Consider the following 18,210-nt stretch of genomic DNA (forward strand, 5'->3'; position numbering starts at 1 on the left):
GACCTCTATGGTTACTGATCGCCGGTGGCTGTGAGCGCCCCCCTGTGGTCGGCGCTCAAAGCACACCTGCATTTTAGCTACATAACAGCGATCTGATGATCGCTGTTATGTAGCAGAGCCGATCGGGCTGTGCCTGCTTCTAGCCTCCCATGGAGGCTATAGAAGCATGGCAAAAGTAAAAAAAAAAAAGTTTAAAAAAAAATGTGAAAAAAATAAAAAAAATATAAAAGTTTAAATCACCCCCCTTTCGCCCCAATCAAAATAAATCAATAAAAAAAATATCAAATCTACACATATTTGGTATCGCCGCGTTCAGAATCGCCCGATCAATAAAAAAAAAGCATTAACCTGATCGCAAAACTGCGTAACGAGAAAAAAAATCGAAACGCCAGAATTACGTTTTTTTTGGTCGCCGCGACATTGCATTAAAATGTAATAACGGGCGATCAAAAGAACGTATCTGCACCGAAATGCTATTATTAAAAACGTCAGCTCGGCACGCAAAAAATAAGCCCTCACCCGACCCCAGATCACGAAAAATGGTGACGCTACAGGTATCGGAAAATGGCGCAATTTTATTTATTTATTTTTTTTCCAAAGTTTGGAATTTTTTTTCACCACTTAGGTAAAACATAACCTAGACATGTGAGGTGTCTATGAACTCGTACTGACCTGGAGAATCATAATGGCAGGTCAGTTTTATCATTTAGTGAACCTAGCAAAAAAAACAAACAAAAAACAAGTGTGGGATTGCACTTTTTTTGCAATTTCACCGCACTTGGAATTTTTTTCCCGTTTTCTAGTACACGCCATGGTAAAACCAATGGCGTCATTCAAAAGTACAACTCGTCCCACAAAAAATAAGCCCTCACATGGCCAAATTGACGGAAAAATAAAAAAGTTATGGCTCTGGGAAGGAGGGGAGTGAAAAACGAAAATGGAAAAACGAAAAATCCCACGGTCATGAAGGGGTTAAGTATGACCCGCCTCATTGCTTGAAAGAGTTCAAGTGGGATGGTTTTTTGAGACGGTCTTCTTTGATTTTGGGGAAGCATGCTTCTTCTTGACAATCCACTCCTGTGGTTTCGACAACTGAGGGAGGTTCAACCTGTGTCGACTGGCATCCAGGAAGGAATGTCCATTGGAGTAATATCGAGAGCTTTCCAGGTGTCCTCCAGGTCTGCAGGGGAACGTATTGTGATCTGGCGATTCCCTAATGTGATAGCAAGGTCAAACGGGAAGAGCCACTTGTATAGTAAGCCTTTTGCTCTCAGTTCTGTCAGAAGCGGTTTGAGAATTCGTCTCTTTGCGAGGGTGGATGGGGCCAGATCTTGGAAAATTTGAAGCTGGGAGCTGTCATATGAGAGGTTGTCTTTCTCCTTAGCGTTGGTTAAAATGGCCACAGTGTCTACAAAACTCAGAAGGCCACATATGACATCTCTTGGAGGGTCGTTCTGTTTGGGTCTGGGCTTGAGAGCACGATGGACTCTTTCGATGACAATTATGTCGGCCCTCTCTTTGCCAAGAATGTTAGAAAAAATTTCTCTAGAGACCTTGTCCAGGGATTCACGAGCAAAAGATTCGGGAATACCTCTTAATCTGATATTCTTCCTCCTACTGCAGTTTTCCTGGTCCTCCGCTGCCAACAGGGCTGTGTTTAGTTGGTGTTGTTGTTGAAGGATTTGGTCTTGTAAACAAATTATTGCTTCGGTCGCTTCCATATTGGCCGCTTCCAAGGTCTCCACTCTCTGGCCCATTTGTTGTACGTCCGCTCGCAAGCCAGCTATTTCCTCCAAGAGTGGTTGCATGCTTTGAGCCATCAGCTTCTTCATGAAGGCTCTGGATATTGGCACAGAGTCGTCCACATTAGATTCGCAGTCTGAATCGTCCCCGCTAGAGTCTGTGTCACCCAAGTTGTCAGGGGAGAGAGTTCTCTTAGGCTACTTTCACACTAGCGTTAAGTGCAATACGTCGCAAATGCGTCGTTTTGCCGAAAATACGCATCCAGCAAAAGTTCTTGCTGGATACGTTTTTTCGTCATAGACTAACATTAGCGACGCATTTGCGACGCATTGCCAAACGTTGCGTCCGTTTTGCGACGCTTGGGCGTGTGGTAGCGGACCGTCGGGAGAAAAAAACGTTACATGTAACGTTTTTTGCTCCCGACGGTCCGCTTTTTCCGACCGCGCATGCGCGGCCGGAACTCCGCCCCCACCTCCCCGCACCTCACAATGGGGCAGCGGATGCGTGGGAAAAAATGCATCCGCTGCCCCCGTTGTGCGGCGGAGACCACGCTAGCGTCGGGAACGTCGGCCCGACGCACAGCGACGGGTTGTTCCCGACGCTAGTGTGAAAGTAGCCTAAGGTGGTTTTTTTGAAGGAGTCTGGATAGCATCAGTTTTCTTTTTGAGATATTTATCAAGGTCGCCATGTGTGTTGCGGCTCTGGCTTCCCGTTCGTGCTTTAATCGAACTTTTTTCACGCTCTTTATTTGATTTGCCCATGATAAAGCTTCTGAAAGCGTGATGTGCAATGATCACCACTTGAGCATTCAGATAAAAATCAGTTATCCATTTGTTTGTGTAGGGCTAATTCTTTGAGCTTTTTAGGGGGTATTACCCCAGTGTAAGCTGTGGCAAAAATTTTGACTGTTTTTGGTTGTGGCTACAGTCTATAAAAACTAAATATAATTGTGAAAAAGAAAAAAGAAAAACCAATAAAAATTAACTGAAGAGGATTGGGGTCTAGAAGGGAGAATAAGTAGCACTTCTGTTATGCTGCCTTTAGCTGGCAGTGTAGTACCATGAAATGATTTTCCTTACAGCAGGTTGGAGCTATGGAAATATTGTCTTAAAGATGTTAGCTACAGTTCTAGGCAGTCAAAATTCAGCAAAAAATGTAGGTTATACCTGGAGGTATAGCCTAGACACCACAGGCAGACCCATAACACACAAAAGGAAGATGGAGTACCTATTTCTGTTAGGTATGGGGCAGCAGGAGGCACCAGCCAGGTCCAGAAACAAATGCTTAGTTACTGAGGGTAATAAAGATTGAGTAATCCCAGCAAGGAGTCCCACAGCCCCCAAAGAAAAAATAGATAGTGTGCTTATTATTGTTATTGGGTATGGGGCAGCAGGAGGTACACACTCGATCAGGAAACCAAAAGGAGTCAGTGGAGGATAAATGAGTTCTCCTCTTTTGTAGATCACAGTACCTGCGGTCCCAGCTGCGGGAATCCAAAATGGCGGCGGCGGTGAGTGTCGGGGAAGGAGGAGGGACTTCCAAGTCTCCAGAAAGGCACCGACGACCGGGACTCAGCGTGGGTCCCCAGAGGTGACGTGCATGGCCGCAAGCAAGCAGCTGGGTCTGCTCCCCAGCCATCCGAGAGCTACCAGGACCGCCGGACTCACCAGCGCAGGAAGGCAGAGGTGGGCGATGGCGGCAGCCGTATCCGTGCGTGTCCGTGGGGTTCGGGTCTCGGTTTCTGTGCAGTGGGCCCAGGCGCCAACGCAACTGAAGCTGGGATGAAGGGAGCAGGGACAGCGCCCTAAATCAGTACCTCCGTGCGGCAGCTCCTCCTGCAGCCCGACGGGTCCCAAGATGGCGCCTCCTCTCTCCTCCCTCACCGGCCAGGGCCCAGGGAAGAAATAGCTCCTCTGAGCGCTGCAGTTCGCTCCGGATAGACCCCGGGGTCCTGATGACGTATGGAGTATTCGCCTCTGCAGGTTGTTTAGATGCAGTCTCCCAGCTAGGACCGGCACCCGGCCGGCGGGAAAAGCGCTCCTTTAACAGGCACCAGGTCTGCCTGCAGGCCTCAAGGTCTTGCTGTACTTTTAAGCACAAATTGTGTTTTCAGAGATTATAAAATGCCTTCTGGGTGAAGGGCTTGTAGTTTGATAGATTACAAACTTGCGGATGGGTTATCAAAACCGTTGATTTAAATAGATATTTGCAGCCAGCAGAGGAGCTCAAAGGAAGCACGTCTAGCTCCCTCAGCTGCTGGCCACGCCCCCCCAGCTGCACGCATTTTTGCCATGTAAGAATACTTACTGTAGATGGGTTCACTCATTCTGCAGGGGGCACAAGCCAAATGATCCACATTTTTAATAAAAGCATAATACAAAAAAGTTGTTCGAGCACATTCAAACCTTTTATGGCCTATACGAGTAAAATTATCTATATCTATATATATTTTTGTCTAAGGGGTACTTCAGTCTTTCTGTCCTCAACTTCCTTCACGGAAATCCCGCGTCGCTGATTGGTCTCGGCAGCTGCCTGTCATGGCTGCCGCGACCAATCAGCGATGGGCACAGTCCGATTAGTCCCTCCCCTACTCCTCTGCAGTCAGTGCCCGGCACCCGCTCCATAATCCCCTCCAGTCACTGCTCACACAGGGTTAATGGCAGCGGTAACGGGCCGCGGTGTAACGCACTCCGTTACCGCTGCTATTAACCCTGTGTGTCCCCAACTACCGTATATACTCGAGTATAAGCTGAGATTTTCAGCCCAAATTTTTGGGCTGAAAGTGCCCCTCTCGGCTTATACTCGAGTCATGGTAGGCGGGTGAGGGGGAGAGAGGACTGTCGCATACTCACCTGCTCCTGGCGCTCCTAAAGCTGTCCCATGGTCTCCCGCGCTGCAGCTCTTCCTCTATTCAGCGGTCACGTGGTACCGCTCATTAAAGTAATGAATATGGACTCCACTCCCATAGGGGTGGAGCCGCATATTCATTACTGTAATGAGCGGTACCATGTGACCACTCATTACAGGAAGAAGCTGCGGTACCATGGGACAGGCAGGGACAGCGTCAGGAGCAGGTATTTCATATTCACCTGTCCGCGTTCCATCCGCCGGGCGCCGCTCCGTCTTCCCATCCTCTTGCAGTGACTGTGCAGGTCAGAGGGCGCAATGACGTATTAGTGTGCGCGCCGCCCTCTGCCTGAACAGTCAGTGCAGAGAGACGGGACGCTGAGGAGCAGCGATGAGAGGTGAGTAAGTGATATTTTTTCTTATTGCAGCAGCATTACATGTGGCACAATGCTGTATGGAGCATCTATGGGGCCATATCTGCATGGAGCATTATATGGGACATCTATGGGGCCATAACTGCATGGAGCATTATATGGGGCATCTATGGGGCCATAAATGCATGGAGCATTATATGGGGCATCTATGGGGCCATAAATGCATGGAGCATTATACTACGTGGCTGGGCAATATACTACGTGGACATGCATATACTAGAATACCCGATGCGTTAGAATTGGGCCACCATCTAGTAATAAAATAAAACACTATGCGCAGAATTGGGAGAGCTTGCAGGATAATCTGAATTCTTAGTTTCCAAGTGACAAGTCCAGTAGAAAATCTGTAGTGAAGCAGTTGGCATCTCTATAAACACCACAATTCAGATGAAGTGATAAATCCAGGTGACAAAATACATAAACCGATAAAACAGAATATGTGGGGATTACTGCAATAAGTTTCTTTGCCTTTTCTAGCCTATGCAGCAAGCCTCATAATAAAGCAGGGGAAACTCCATAAGTAAAAAAGCTATTGCTCCTTCCCCTTGAGAGAGACACAAGTGGTTTTAACACTTTTAGTGATAACACAGGTCTGCGACTAAAAAGCCGTTTGATCATATTTTCATCTGATTTCCATGTATTTTGGTGTGCTGAAAATGAAAAAAAATTAAAAAAAAAAATGCAAAATTCTCTTCAAATTTAGTATATTTTGCCCAATTTTTGGTAATTTTTTTTTATCTTAGGGTTTTGAAAGTCAAAAATTAATATTAATTAATTCACATCAATGCATTGAAGATATACAAGACCCTGACTACAAAAAAAAAAATTGTCGGACGAATGCTGAAAGCATTTCATTTTTAGGTTGCCTGATGAGTTTGAAAGTGCATTTCCTCCATTCCCACCTTGACAACTTTCCTGAAAATTTGGGAGCGGTGAGTGAAGAGCAAGGTGAACGATTCCACCAGGACATTAAAGAGATGGAAAGAAGATACCAGGGAAGATGGAGCATTACAATGATGGCAGACTACTGTTGGACGCTTCAGAAAGACATTGCAGATGCTCCTCACAAGCGAAAATGTACCAAGAGAAGCCTCACAGGGAAGTGTTCGTGAGCTCACTGCAGTTAAAAATGATTTTCATGAAACATTTGTAATAAAAAATTAATTTTAAGAGTCTATTTTCATTTATTTTGAGGTATTGTCTTATTTAACAGTTACTTAAATTGTCAGAAAACGTGATGTCCTATGACAAAACGGAGGTCATTTTCGGATTCAGCGCACTTAAAAACATAAAGATTACGTGGAATAACCAAAACAGCTCTTGAAAAAAATTTTTTTTGCAGACCTGTGTAATATTCGCAGAGGGAAATTAGTATTATTGGGCAGGTAAGAAAAACAACTGCTCCAACCATAGCTTGCCCCCAATAGGAAACGTCAGGGATAGCTTCCTCCAGAGACGTTGAAATAGTCAGTGGCTTCCATCAAAAATTGTCACTTCCTGTTCATCTAAGCCTTGTGTAATAGCTCAATATTATTTCTGCAGAAACAATATTAAAAAGGAATGTATGACAAACTGTTAAATATTTTTTTTAAACAAATTTAATACAGAAAATGTTATATTTTTCCTTAGGTTTTTTTGTCAGGTACTGGGGGCTTGCCTTTTTTACTTGCTGCTGTGCAAGTGTCAGATCATGACAATTACATACTGCAAGTATGGCAGAGCCAGGTTGTTGGCTATTCAACTGTGAATTGAACACCCCCCCACCATGGGTAATTGATAGCTGTGGTGGGAAGCCTAGCGCTGGATTGATGTAGCCACTGTGCTGGGATGCTATACTCCTATATCACCACTACTTACAGCAGTGACAGGAGGCATGGACACCAGTCTGACATTGTACTACCAATACCAGGCTACCAACCCGTTAGAAAAAAAAAAAAAAAATGTAATAATGAATAACGTTTAGTATCAACACAATCCTACTTACCGGGGGTGGGAGTTGGGATTGCACTGCGGGGGAAGTTGCTCCATTTCAATTTTGTTTTAATCACTTCGCAGAAAACCCAGAATCTGCGCTGCCGTCCGTCCTCAGTGGCGCTGTCTACATCTCAGTATCGCATGCAGCCACCATATCTCCGCATGGTGATCCCAAACTTCATCCCCCCCTCCTTTTATAAACGCCCAGATGGGGAAGGAGTGACTCCATACATGCGAGCAGATCCCACCATTTGCTGCAGTCAGAATGTGAGTTATCAGTAGCTGCTCCCTCCATTTACAAACTTGATTATTTAACTTTTAAAAATAGAATGTTTCATATTTTCTACAGTAAAAAGGTATTATTTTTTTAAACATTAAATAATTTTAAATCATTCAATAGTTGAATTTTTTTATGACATTCCCTTTAAAAAACAAAAACAAACAAAAAAAATAGCAGAGCAAAATGGTTATTATTTCCCTCCTTACTGTAACAGCGCACTGACAAAGGGTTAAGCAGATTGTTGGTTCGGTTCTTACACAGAAAAATCAGCAAAACACAGAAAAGTATAATATAAACTTTATTTTCTTTATAAACTGGTTGTAATTCCAGATTTCCAGATCAATAAAACAAAACCCCTCAAAAAAAGGAAAAAGAAAGGTGTGTTGGCAGTTGAACAATTTCTGCAGCATCTCCTGGTTCAGGAGTGCATGGGGAATACTCCAGAAGGACACTCACTCAAGGCATGAAAGCAAACCATACAGCAAGGCAGAGATGCAAATTGGAAAAATATACTGTTCATTAATGATGCATAAAACTAAGCTATTCAAAATATGTCATGTATAGTTAACTTTAGACACTTACCATAGCGGACTGATGCAAAAAATCAAGCCAATGGAAGAAACAATGTAAATTTAAGATATGCATCGTAGGGGTCTTAATAGTTCATGGTGCAGCTTCGTGTCACAGTAGTATGGCCCCAGAGCAGGCCGCAGTTTTTATAACCCAAAATAAAATGGACTGAATCACTACTGACCAAGTGGATGACAAATGGAGCTCACTATCGGCAAGTGACCCATCATGACCAAGCTTCAATCAGTGCTGAAGCCAAATATGAAACTAAATAAACCAAAATCCAAAGTAAGGATTAGCTTATGTGTAGCTACACTAAAGCCAATTGTGTAAATGGCAGAATAAGGCTGCAATGCATTTTGAATCTGCATACAAATCATTAAAAAAAATGCAATAAAAAAACAAACAAAAAAAGCTACATCCACAACCCTAAAGAAAAGGGAAATGGAAACAAACAATCATTAAAAATTCTGAAGCCTGGAGACCGTACCGTTTTGTTACTTGACAGTTCTAAGATGCATTGGGGAGGAAAGAAATCACAGGCTCCAATACCCTGCAGAAAACACCGGTCAGAAAAGAAGGTTTTACGTCTCCAACGTTATCTGAGCACACACAGTACCATCATAAAATTCAAGTTAAAAAAAACAAACAAAAAATAAAACAAACCATAGAACTTCACAAAGCATGAAATTATTATTGTACCTGAAATCAAAGGTTGCACCAAGCAATCATTCAAACATATTTCCTGTATTTCAGAATCCGGTGATCTAGAAATGTCCTATACACAAATTTAAAGCAGAATGGCACAGCTGGTGTCCAGCATGTGGCCTACCACTGCCAGGTACCGCTAATACGTCATCCTTCATACAAAGAATTCTTTCATGTTCTGGAGGCCACATGACAACAGGTAGCATACAATAATGTTAAATAGGATGGAAAAACTGAATTGACACCAAGTAAGTCTTCATTTCTGGTGCTAACAGTCAGAAGTTGGGGAACATTGTGAGAGCACACCAATTCGACTCAAGTAAGACATAAAAGACAGAAGGGAGAAGAGAATCCTGGCTGTCATCAGCACCAGAGAAGAACTACACTGAAGTCAAGGTTCTTTGATGAGCTGCTATCACGCATCGATTGCCTTTATGACTTACTGGCTGATATGCCATCTTCTCAAAACTGAAAATGCAAACACAAAGTACCATCTCAAATCACAGAATCTTAAACATATTAGCACATTTGGGTGCCATATCTGATTTTCCTATGAACAAAAAGGCAAAAAGAAAAACAAAAGGCACCAAAAAAGCAAGAGGGAAAAATTAAAAACAAACACCCATAACCATGTAAACTAAAGTGTGACACTTTTCCACTTGAAGCCGTTTCAAAGGTGGCCTTACACCTTATAACTATCCAACAACTACTCTTGTCGACTCCCCAACTTAGCCAAGTATGCATTATCAATGGGAAGAGAGCCGTAAGCCGATACCAATCTACTTTGACAGCAACGTCTTTTCAGTGAATAAAGGATTGATTGCATTTTGATATCAAAACGACAGATTATTTTTTACCCCTTGACATGAAGGGAAAGTAAGGACACCCCTGTACACATTAGTCAGCCATTCTTGCAGCAATCAGAGTTCGCCAGATGCTTATTACCATTAGAGCCATCTGGTGAAGAAGAGCTTCTGCAGTATCTGGCTTTATTCATACAGAAGCACCAGTATTTTATGCTAAAAACCACAAATCGAATCTCGGCAGTAAAACCATTACCCTGCTTTCTGCTGACCGGTCTCAATTCTGTTCCAGGCATGAAATATTCAACGGTGTGAATGAAGCTTTATTCCTTTAATTAAAGGGGAGAGCCACTAGTGGCACTGCTGTCAGCTAGCCAGTAGAAAAAGAGGATGACGATGGCCATAATTAACTGCTTTTGGAGAAAATATCTAAATATTTTGCACACCAAGGAGTTACAACCTCCTAAAATTGGCAGGTCTTTGGGGCTAAAGGCAATTATTAGTGAGTCACTTCATGGTATAAACAATCACGAGAAAATAAAACATACACTAAAACAATATGCTTGCAAATCAAATATTCCCCATTGTGTGCACAGCAGACAGACATAACTCATAGTCACCGCCACAGAGTACTCGGATGAAGCCAAAGTGAACGTTAGATCTCCTGCTACCACACACAGCACACGCACATAGATTTGGCAGGAGTTGCAGAATTTTGAGAGCTGGAACCCATTTTCTTGTCTGACATAAAAACATTTAGAGTATGCAGAAATGGTACCCTGGAAAACTCCATGCAAAACTCTAGGCTGTGTCCATGGTTCCATAGCTCATCCAGGTGAGAAATCGTCATTTAGCAGCACTTTCATTCTACTCCAGTTCTCCTTAATGCATGTAATAGAGGTCTAAAACCATTTAGGAGCAAAAGCGTTATAGTTCTGATATTTTATTGGCTGCGGCTCCGTATCCATTTACCATGTAAACATGAAAACGTCAGGCAATGATCTGCTGCTTGTACAGGGCCACTTATCTCCATCATAGGAGACTTTCTGCTTTATTGTCAAAAGATTCTGAAAAATTACCAGAAAAAAAAAAGAAAAGGAAAACCAAAACAAAACAGGAAAAAGTAAAACAAAAAAACGATGGGCATGCGGCCTTCTATAGCCGGCATAAGCAGAAGAGTGTGGGGATAAACACTCCAAAGGCCACCAGTATTGGAAACATGAGGCTGCTGTTGTCTGAGGCATAAGGGTTAGGAGTGCGAGGACCAGACTGCACACTTTTCTTGGTGTTCTTCCTTGTACTAGGACTTTCCTCCTCTTCATCTTCCTCATCCTCTTCTTTTTTCTCTAGACCAGGATGAGGCTCCAGCTTTGGAACGTCTAAGAACATTAATGGAAAAAATAAAAAGATACATTAATTTATATGATCAAAGATAAGGTCAATGTTCACTTTTGTCATTTTTTTCCCCTTTATTCAAAAACAAAGTGAAAAAATCCAATCCTGAGAGAAGATTTTGCCCTCTTGTTTCTGTTGGCCGCCTAAGACCGGTTTTATCCGATATATTAAACTACCCAAAATTTAACCCCAATAAAGAAACAGTTTCAGATGTGTAACCTGGTTACATTGGAATACTCAGGGGAGCAGCAGGAGTAAAATAAGACCAAAGATTGACATGCCATTTTTTTTGACTTGGTGACAGGTGCTCTTTAAATATAGAAGACCTAATAAATCTCGGGAATATACAGTTTCCTAATTAATCAACCAACCACAAGCTCGAGTACCTAAATAGAAACATGTGGCAATGTATACATAAGTGAAAATAGTTACACCAAGGATATATTACATTAGCAAATCTCAAATCCTACAATAGGACTGGATCTGGAGTCTGCATATTAGCCATCACAAATGCAAACTCCTAAACAGAGGATTGTATCATACTGATGAGCGCTGTGCTTTGGCTGATGAATGCAGACCTGTCGCCATACTATGCTGCCATTAAACAGAGCAGCATGTCTGACTATAAGTACTCTCCGTAAAACGCAACTCATTTCTACGATACAGAGTGGGACAGACATGGAGCTTATTAAGCCTCTTTGCCATTTCTTGTCTCCATGAACAGTGACGTCTGTCTTAAAGAGAACCTGTCATCAGGGTTAAGCATATTAAACTAATGGTGTGTGACCGTAATGGCGCTGGTGTACAGATTCAAACAGGTGGTCCACTACGGATAGAGTGTGCGGTGAATTCTCTTCATTTGGACTCAGGGTCTCAAGGGCCCATTCCACCAGCACCTCGCATTTGGACAGAGTTCAGGCCAATTTATTGTATCTAGCCTTGGATGGAAATTGTAAAAGTGCGTGCCAATCCCTTTTCTGAGTAATCTACAGCGTCTGACAAACCCAGGGTATTTTGTTGTAAGTCCATGTATCCAGATAAACAGAAAAGCAATGATTCATCAGGACCAGCGTGAACCAGAGTGTTCTTTTTGAGGGGCTGTGTTGGAATAAGAAGCTCCTGATTCATTAGGAGGTGAACACCTCTTACAAGGACTGTCAGCACAGAATGACTGTTCAAACCAAGTACAGGCTCAATGCTTCATTCTGTGCTGGCAAAGTCCCTTTCATGAATCCAGTGCATCTAAAAAGTGACGTGCGCCTCCGTGCTCTTCACCACTATCTTACGCCAATCAGTGACTGGAGAAAGATTGCTGGTGTTAGGAAAGTAACAGCTCATCATGATTGATACTAGCTGTGGCATCGTACCCACGTCCTGCCCATTTTGACTAAACTGGAGTGAAAAAGCCAAAAGTTGGAACATTTTTGTGCAACACCGCATGGTGCAAAATGTTTGCAGATTTTTGAAAGCGATTCACTACAGAACTCTGGAATGATCGCTTTGATGATCCGGCCTTCGAGCTGAAAGCAGAGTTGGCACAGTGCCAGGCCGTGCCATTTTTCTTATCACTCTGCTATATTTCTTGTAAAAGGATTATGTTGAAACCCCAATTACTGTCCTGCAATGTGAGAACAGCGACAGCCAAGACTACAGCAACCCGACAACTGATAACATAGAACAAAGTCATGTGCAACTCTGTGAAATAACAAAAGATGTTCCATCATGTAAATGATAGAAAGGCATACAAGTCATGACTCACCGTCTACTGTTCCTTTCATAAGGTATAGAGCACACACTTTGGGATTGTCGTAATATCCCTAAGAAAAAAGAAGAAAAAAAAAAGGTTAAGAGTTCTGTAATCATAAAGACGACTATTTTCCTGATAGGTACCCAAATAAAACGAGACTTATTTGAAAAAATATATTTATTCAAGATAACATCTTGAAAACATTAAACCCCTTCCAAATCCTGTCCATTCGATAATATGCACTTGTCCCAATGGTTGTTCCTCTGCGTTCTATATTCTTCTGAGTACTGTTAAGCGCATCCAGCTATTTTTTATTAACCTCTTCTACGTCCTGAAAACACTTTCCCTTTAGGTTTTTCATCATTCTGGGCAATAAGAACAAACTTCAGGGGGATATGTCGGGTGAGTAAGGAGGGAGAACCATGTCTTTTTGTGCCAAAAACTCTGATTAACAATGCTGTGTGGGCAGGTGCGTTGTCATGAAGCAGCCAGTCCCCTGATCATCACAATTCAGGTCATTTTTTGGGTACCCCTCGTATATAGTATTTATAGCCATGAACCACCCTGCATATCATCTAATGGACAGTATTTTGAAGGGGATTAAGGTTTTCAAGATCTTATTTAAAAAAAAAAATTAAGTAATTCCCGTTGTTATTGGGTCCCCCCTTGTATATAGTATTTACAGCCATGAAACCACCATGTAATAAAATACCTGAGCAGAGTGGCCAGTCAAACGACTACAACACCATCTAATCATGCAATAAGCTGCATAACTGAGGCATAGCCATCGCTAGAAGACTGTTCATACATTGTAGCTGGAATGGTTCATGCTGCCAAAATAAAATATAAAAGAGTGCAGCCGGATCCCTAGAATTAGGTACGTTACCTTTACAAACTCCACATTGAGCTTCCCTGTAAATGTGGACACTTCCCCTTGGACAGTAAGTTTTCCCTTCTTGATAACGACGGGAATGATCTCATCGTGTGCGGTGCTGTGTCCTACACGGTCAAATATGTCTAGATCTTTCACTACATTATGTCCATTGACACGTACATCAAACACCTGAGGAAAGCACAGAGCAGAAACATGAGACGTCGGTGTCACTCGCCTGCACAGGTGACATGCCATCTGCTGACTCTCATGGGACATGAGCCGTCCCCGCTCACATGGGAGGAGACTGCGGGGAACACGACACCCTTACCTTCTGCTGTGACTGTGCAAAGTACACCTCCGCAAACTTCAGCACTAGGACGTAGTCTCCCTCTTCTCTGATAGGAATCTCATAGCCAAAGCTATCTTCATTGTATCTCTCTGTCTGGTACAGGATCTGATCCTCGGGGACGGAGCGGAGAATCGGCAGCTTCAATCCATAGTCCGACGCTGATTTTGGAAAGAGGGAATAAAAAAAAAAGGCATGTGGGAATTCAGTGATGGCCAGAAGAGTTGTCATAGGCAGGCAGGATTATTAAAGTCATGTAGCGGTTACTGAACACTGCCATAGAGATCACATAGTCCTGTCCGCTCAGCAGATGACATGCAGATACACAGAGGGGAATCCGGACCGCCACAGGCGCTTACAGTGTATGGCTGCGACTCCGAGCGCCAAGGCATAGGAACCACAAAGCGTTCATACATGGGCAGGTGGCATCACTGGCAGGAGCGCCAGGTTAGAGGCCTACTAGAGGGGCACATGATGTGTGCGGACCAAGTCTCTGCAGCCAGGGTGGGCACAGCATCTGAAGATCACACACGGGCAGGTGGCATCACTGGCAGGAGCGCCAGGTTACAGGGCCCACTAGAGGGGCACATGATGGGTGTGGGCACAGGGCCTGAAGATCACACAGGCAGGTGGCATCGCTGGCAGGAGCGCCAGGTTACAGAGCCCACTAGAGGGGCACAATGTGCGGACCACGTCTCTGCAGCCAGGGTGGGCACAGCGCCTGAAGATCACACACAGCAGGTGGCATTGCTGGCAGGAGTGCCAGGTTACAGGGCCCACTAGAGGGGCACATGATGGGTGTGGGCACAGGGCCTGAAGATCACACACAGCAGGTGGCATTGCTGAGTGCCAGGTTACAGGGCCCACTAGAGGGGCACATGATGGGTGTGCACCACGTCTCTGCAGCCAGGGTGGGCACAGTGCCTGAAGATCACATGGCAGGTGGCATCGCTGGCAGGAGCACCAGGTTACAGAGCCCACTAGAGGGGCACAATGCGCGGACCACGTCTCTGCAGCCAGGGAGGGCACAGCGCCTGAATATCACACACGGCAGGTGGCATCGCTAGCAGGAGCCAGGTTACAGGGCCCACTAGAGGGGCACATGATGTGTGCGGACCACGTCTCTGCAGCCAGGGGGGGCACAGCGCCTGAAGATCACACACGGCAGGTGGCATCGCTGGCAGGAGCACCAGGTTACAGGGCCCACTAGAGGGGCACATGATGTGTGCGGACCACGTCTCTGCAGCCAGGGTGGGCACAGCGCCTGAAGATCACACACGGCAGGTGGCATCGCTGGCAGGAGCACCAGGTTACAGAGCCCACTAGAGGGGCACAATGTGCGGACCACGTCTCTGCAGCCAGGGAGGGCACAGCACCTGAAGATCACACACGGCAGGTGGCATCACTGGCAGGAGCACCAGGTTACAGGGCCCACTAGAGGGGCACATGATGGGTGTGCACCACGTCTCTGCAGCCAGGGTGGGCACAGCTGGTGCCTCCATGTCTCCAGTGCTCTGTCACTGTCACCTGCCGGCTATGAGCCCCTCTCCGGCCGTAGCCCGTGCACTCACCTCTGCCCACTCTGCCCTCCAGCGGGTCCTTCCGGTAGTGGATGCCGTGCACGTCCACATGGGCCTCGCCCCCAGCATTGACAGCCCAAATCACCTTGTCACCCAGGCCGGCCTCCGCTCCCGCCAGCAGGGCGAGTGCAGCGAGCAGCAGAGCGGCCACTGGGCCCCGGACTGTTACACCAGGCATGTCCGTGTCGGCAGAGGCCAGCGGCCGGCAGTGGAGCGCACAGGGACCCGAGATCCGGCCGGGCTCTGTCCTGATGGCAGCGCTTCCCCTTACCGAGCCCCCACGGCCGCCCCGCACTTCGCCGCTGCTGGCAGCCCGCACATTTCATTCACTCTCACCAAAGGGTCACCCCAACATGCTCAGCTCTTTCCTGAGCCAATCCCGGGGGCTTCCTCCTGGCACCGGCCGGGAAAAGCATGTGATTGGCGGAGAAAAGGAGTAGCGGTACGTGCTGGAAGTGATAAATAGAGAGCCGAGCCAATCTCCAGTGAACACTGGGCACTGGGGCGGGGCCTCGGGGACGGGGTTTGTCTGACGCGTAGAAACCGGTTGGTCCGGTTCTATGAGGCGGAAGTGAGTCAGGCTTCCGGGTACAGGCGCCGTGACAAGAGGCGCAGGTGCCGGCTAGGGGACCGATTTAAAGGGGTGTTACATCTTGGGATTTTACTGAGCGGGAGACAGCGAAATGTGACTGTAATACCAAGTCTTAGTATCGCAATCCCGCCAGCCAATCAGTGAGCTCCAGCGCTACCACCCGCCAGGCATGCTGGGACGAGCTCGCCGGACGGGATGCTAGCTGTCAGCGAGCTGGTCTCTATGGTAACGGCTCTCAGCGTGTAAACACACGTGTCACTCCCCTGGCGGCGCCCCGTGTGGTGGTCAGAGTGTAGTGGCCAGTAACACGCCGCCTGCACCACAGCCCGCCGGCCGTCAGCTCAGGGCCGCCCAGCTAGGTGATGTGGGCCTGAGAGGAGCCGAGGCTCTGCGCGGAGGAGGCAGACAAGTTCGCATCGCGTTTGGTTGGTTTCTCTCCTCCAGCTGGTATGTGTTGGAGCCTGGAGAACCTACAGAGCATCATCATTGCCATCAAAGGGAACCCGTCAGCAGGATTGTGCTGGAGAACCTGCAGTGTCAGGTCGGCGCCATTATACTGATTACAGTGATACCTGGTGATGAAATCCGTCTTGTGGTTCTTGTTTAATCTGTATTTTCAGTTTGTAGTTACTGAGATTATCGTGCTCCAGGACAGCCTGTGGGGGTCTTCATGTGGTGCTCTGATTAGGTATTCATCTATATGGCTGACCGGTCACTGGCCTGCCCCCTTGTTTATAGAATGAATATTATATGTACATACTGGAGAAAAAAAAACCTGCTGGCAGCCGTGGCTCCTGTGCTGCAGCGTAATCGTGTGTACTGTGTTAATAAAAAATGTGGTTGAGGTTATCTTGATATAAAAAAATCATCCATTTGAAAAGGCGCCTGCCGCACCTGCACAGTAGCGGGTATCGGTGTATATAGAGGTGATCCGATAGCTGCTATTGCCCAGGTGGTGCCATCCTGCTAGAGAAGGAAAAACATTTCCTCCAGGACTCTTTATGTAAACTAGGGGGCAGGCCAGTGACCTGTCAGCAGTCTGTTTAATGAATATGTAATCAGACCACCACATAAAGACCCCCCCCCCCAACACAGGCTTCCCTGGAACACGAGAATATCATTAATTCAAAACTGAAAATAAAGATTACACAACAACCTCAAAACGGATTTCATCAACCAAGGTATCGTATTAATCAGTATAACGGCGCCGACCCGACACTGTGTGTAGGTCACTGTTGTGAATTCTGCTCTTGGGCTCCCTCCGGTGGTTGTTGGTGATAGTGCAGTTGTCTTGGGGTTGTAATCCAGGGCAGGTGTTTCTGCTGATTGCAGCTCTACTTATTGGAGGGAATGCATCTCTCTCTGGTTCCTCATGCCCTGCTGCCAATTCAGCTAAGATAAGTGTCTGTTTTTTTGTCTCTGTGCACACATGCAGTGTGCTTTGCAATTCAGTGCAATTCATTGTGTTTTTGTCCAGCTTAGATTTTGGATTTTTCCGTCATGCTGGATTCTCAGGAGATGCAGATATACTTTCTATGTCTTTAGTTAGATGTAGAATATTTGTATTATCTGCTGTGGATATTTTTAGGATTTTAATACTGACCGCTTAGAATTCTGTCCTATCCTTTACTATTTAGCTAGAAGTGCCTCTTTTGCTAAATCCTGATTTCTGCCTGCGTGTGTCTTTCCTCTTATACTCAGTCAATATTTGTGGGGGGCTGCCTATCCTTTGGGGTTCTGCTCTGAGGCAAGATAGAATTCCCATTTCCATCTATAGGGGTATTTAGTCCTCCGGCTGTGTCGAGGTGTCTAGGACGTGTTAGGTACATCCCACGGCTACTTCTAGTTGCGGTGTTAGTTTAGGGTTTGCGGTCAGTACAGGTACCACCTACTCCTGAGAAAGTCTCTTATGCGGCTCCAAGGTCACCGGGATCATAACAGTACAACTGGCCAACAATGAGTTAAATGCATCTCAGAAGAAGGGAAGAAAGAGCCATTATTTTTTTTTTCTATAGCCTGTTTTGTTTTTTCTTCCCTCTTTTCCTCTGGGTGACTGAGGAGTCTTGTGCTAGCATGGATGTTCAGGGATTAGTTTCTCATGTAGACCAGCTTGCTGCTAGGGTACAGGGTATTTCTGATTATATTGTTCAGACTCCGCTTTTAGAGCCTAGAATTCCTACTCCTGATTTGTTTTTTGGGGACAGGTCCAAATTTTTGAGTTTTAAAAACAACTGTAAACTGTTTTTTGCTCTGAGGCCTCGTTCCTCTGGTGATCCCATTCAGCAGGTTAAAATTGTCATCTCCCTGCTGCGTGGCG

At 45.5% G+C, this 18,210-nt stretch overlaps 1 protein-coding gene and 1 long non-coding RNA gene across 2 annotated transcripts in view; one reads left to right on the top strand and one right to left on the bottom strand.

The window, feature by feature from the left end:
• Positions 1 to 7,563: 7,563 nt before the first annotated feature.
• Positions 7,564 to 15,953, bottom strand: MLEC (malectin). The gene is made up of 5 exons (XM_077294390.1): positions 15,293 to 15,953; positions 13,704 to 13,882; positions 13,388 to 13,564; positions 12,514 to 12,571; positions 7,564 to 10,738 (listed from the first exon to the last, which is right to left on the bottom strand). The coding sequence occupies exons 1-5, from the start codon at positions 15,477 to 15,479 to the stop codon at positions 10,515 to 10,517; spliced, it is 825 nt and encodes a 274-aa protein (XP_077150505.1). The 5' UTR covers positions 15,480 to 15,953; the 3' UTR covers positions 7,564 to 10,514.
• Positions 15,954 to 16,018: 65 nt separating this feature from the next.
• Positions 16,019 to 18,210, top strand: part of LOC143815308 (uncharacterized) — a 94,671-nt gene continuing 92,479 nt past the window's right edge. The window contains exon 1 of the long non-coding RNA XR_013223719.1: positions 16,019 to 16,340. This is a non-coding gene — a long non-coding RNA (uncharacterized LOC143815308). The remainder of the gene's footprint in view (positions 16,341 to 18,210) is intronic.

The sequence above is a fragment of the Ranitomeya variabilis genome, chromosome 1, assembly GCF_051348905.1.
Source record: "Ranitomeya variabilis isolate aRanVar5 chromosome 1, aRanVar5.hap1, whole genome shotgun sequence".
Lineage (NCBI taxonomy): Eukaryota > Metazoa > Chordata > Amphibia > Anura > Dendrobatidae > Ranitomeya > Ranitomeya variabilis.

Excerpts from the sequence above, each read along its gene's own strand:
- MLEC (XM_077294390.1), bottom strand. The coding sequence starts at position 15,479 with ATGCCTGGTGTAACAGTCCGGGGCCCAGTGGCCGCTCTGCTGCTCGCT. Across the intron at positions 12,572-13,387 it reads TCAATGTGGAGTTTGTAAAG|GGATATTACGACAATCCCAA; the intron begins GTAACGTACCTA and ends CTTTTTTCTTAG. Across the intron at positions 10,739-12,513 it reads TATGAAAGGAACAGTAGACG|ACGTTCCAAAGCTGGAGCCT; the intron begins GTGAGTCATGAC and ends TAATGTTCTTAG.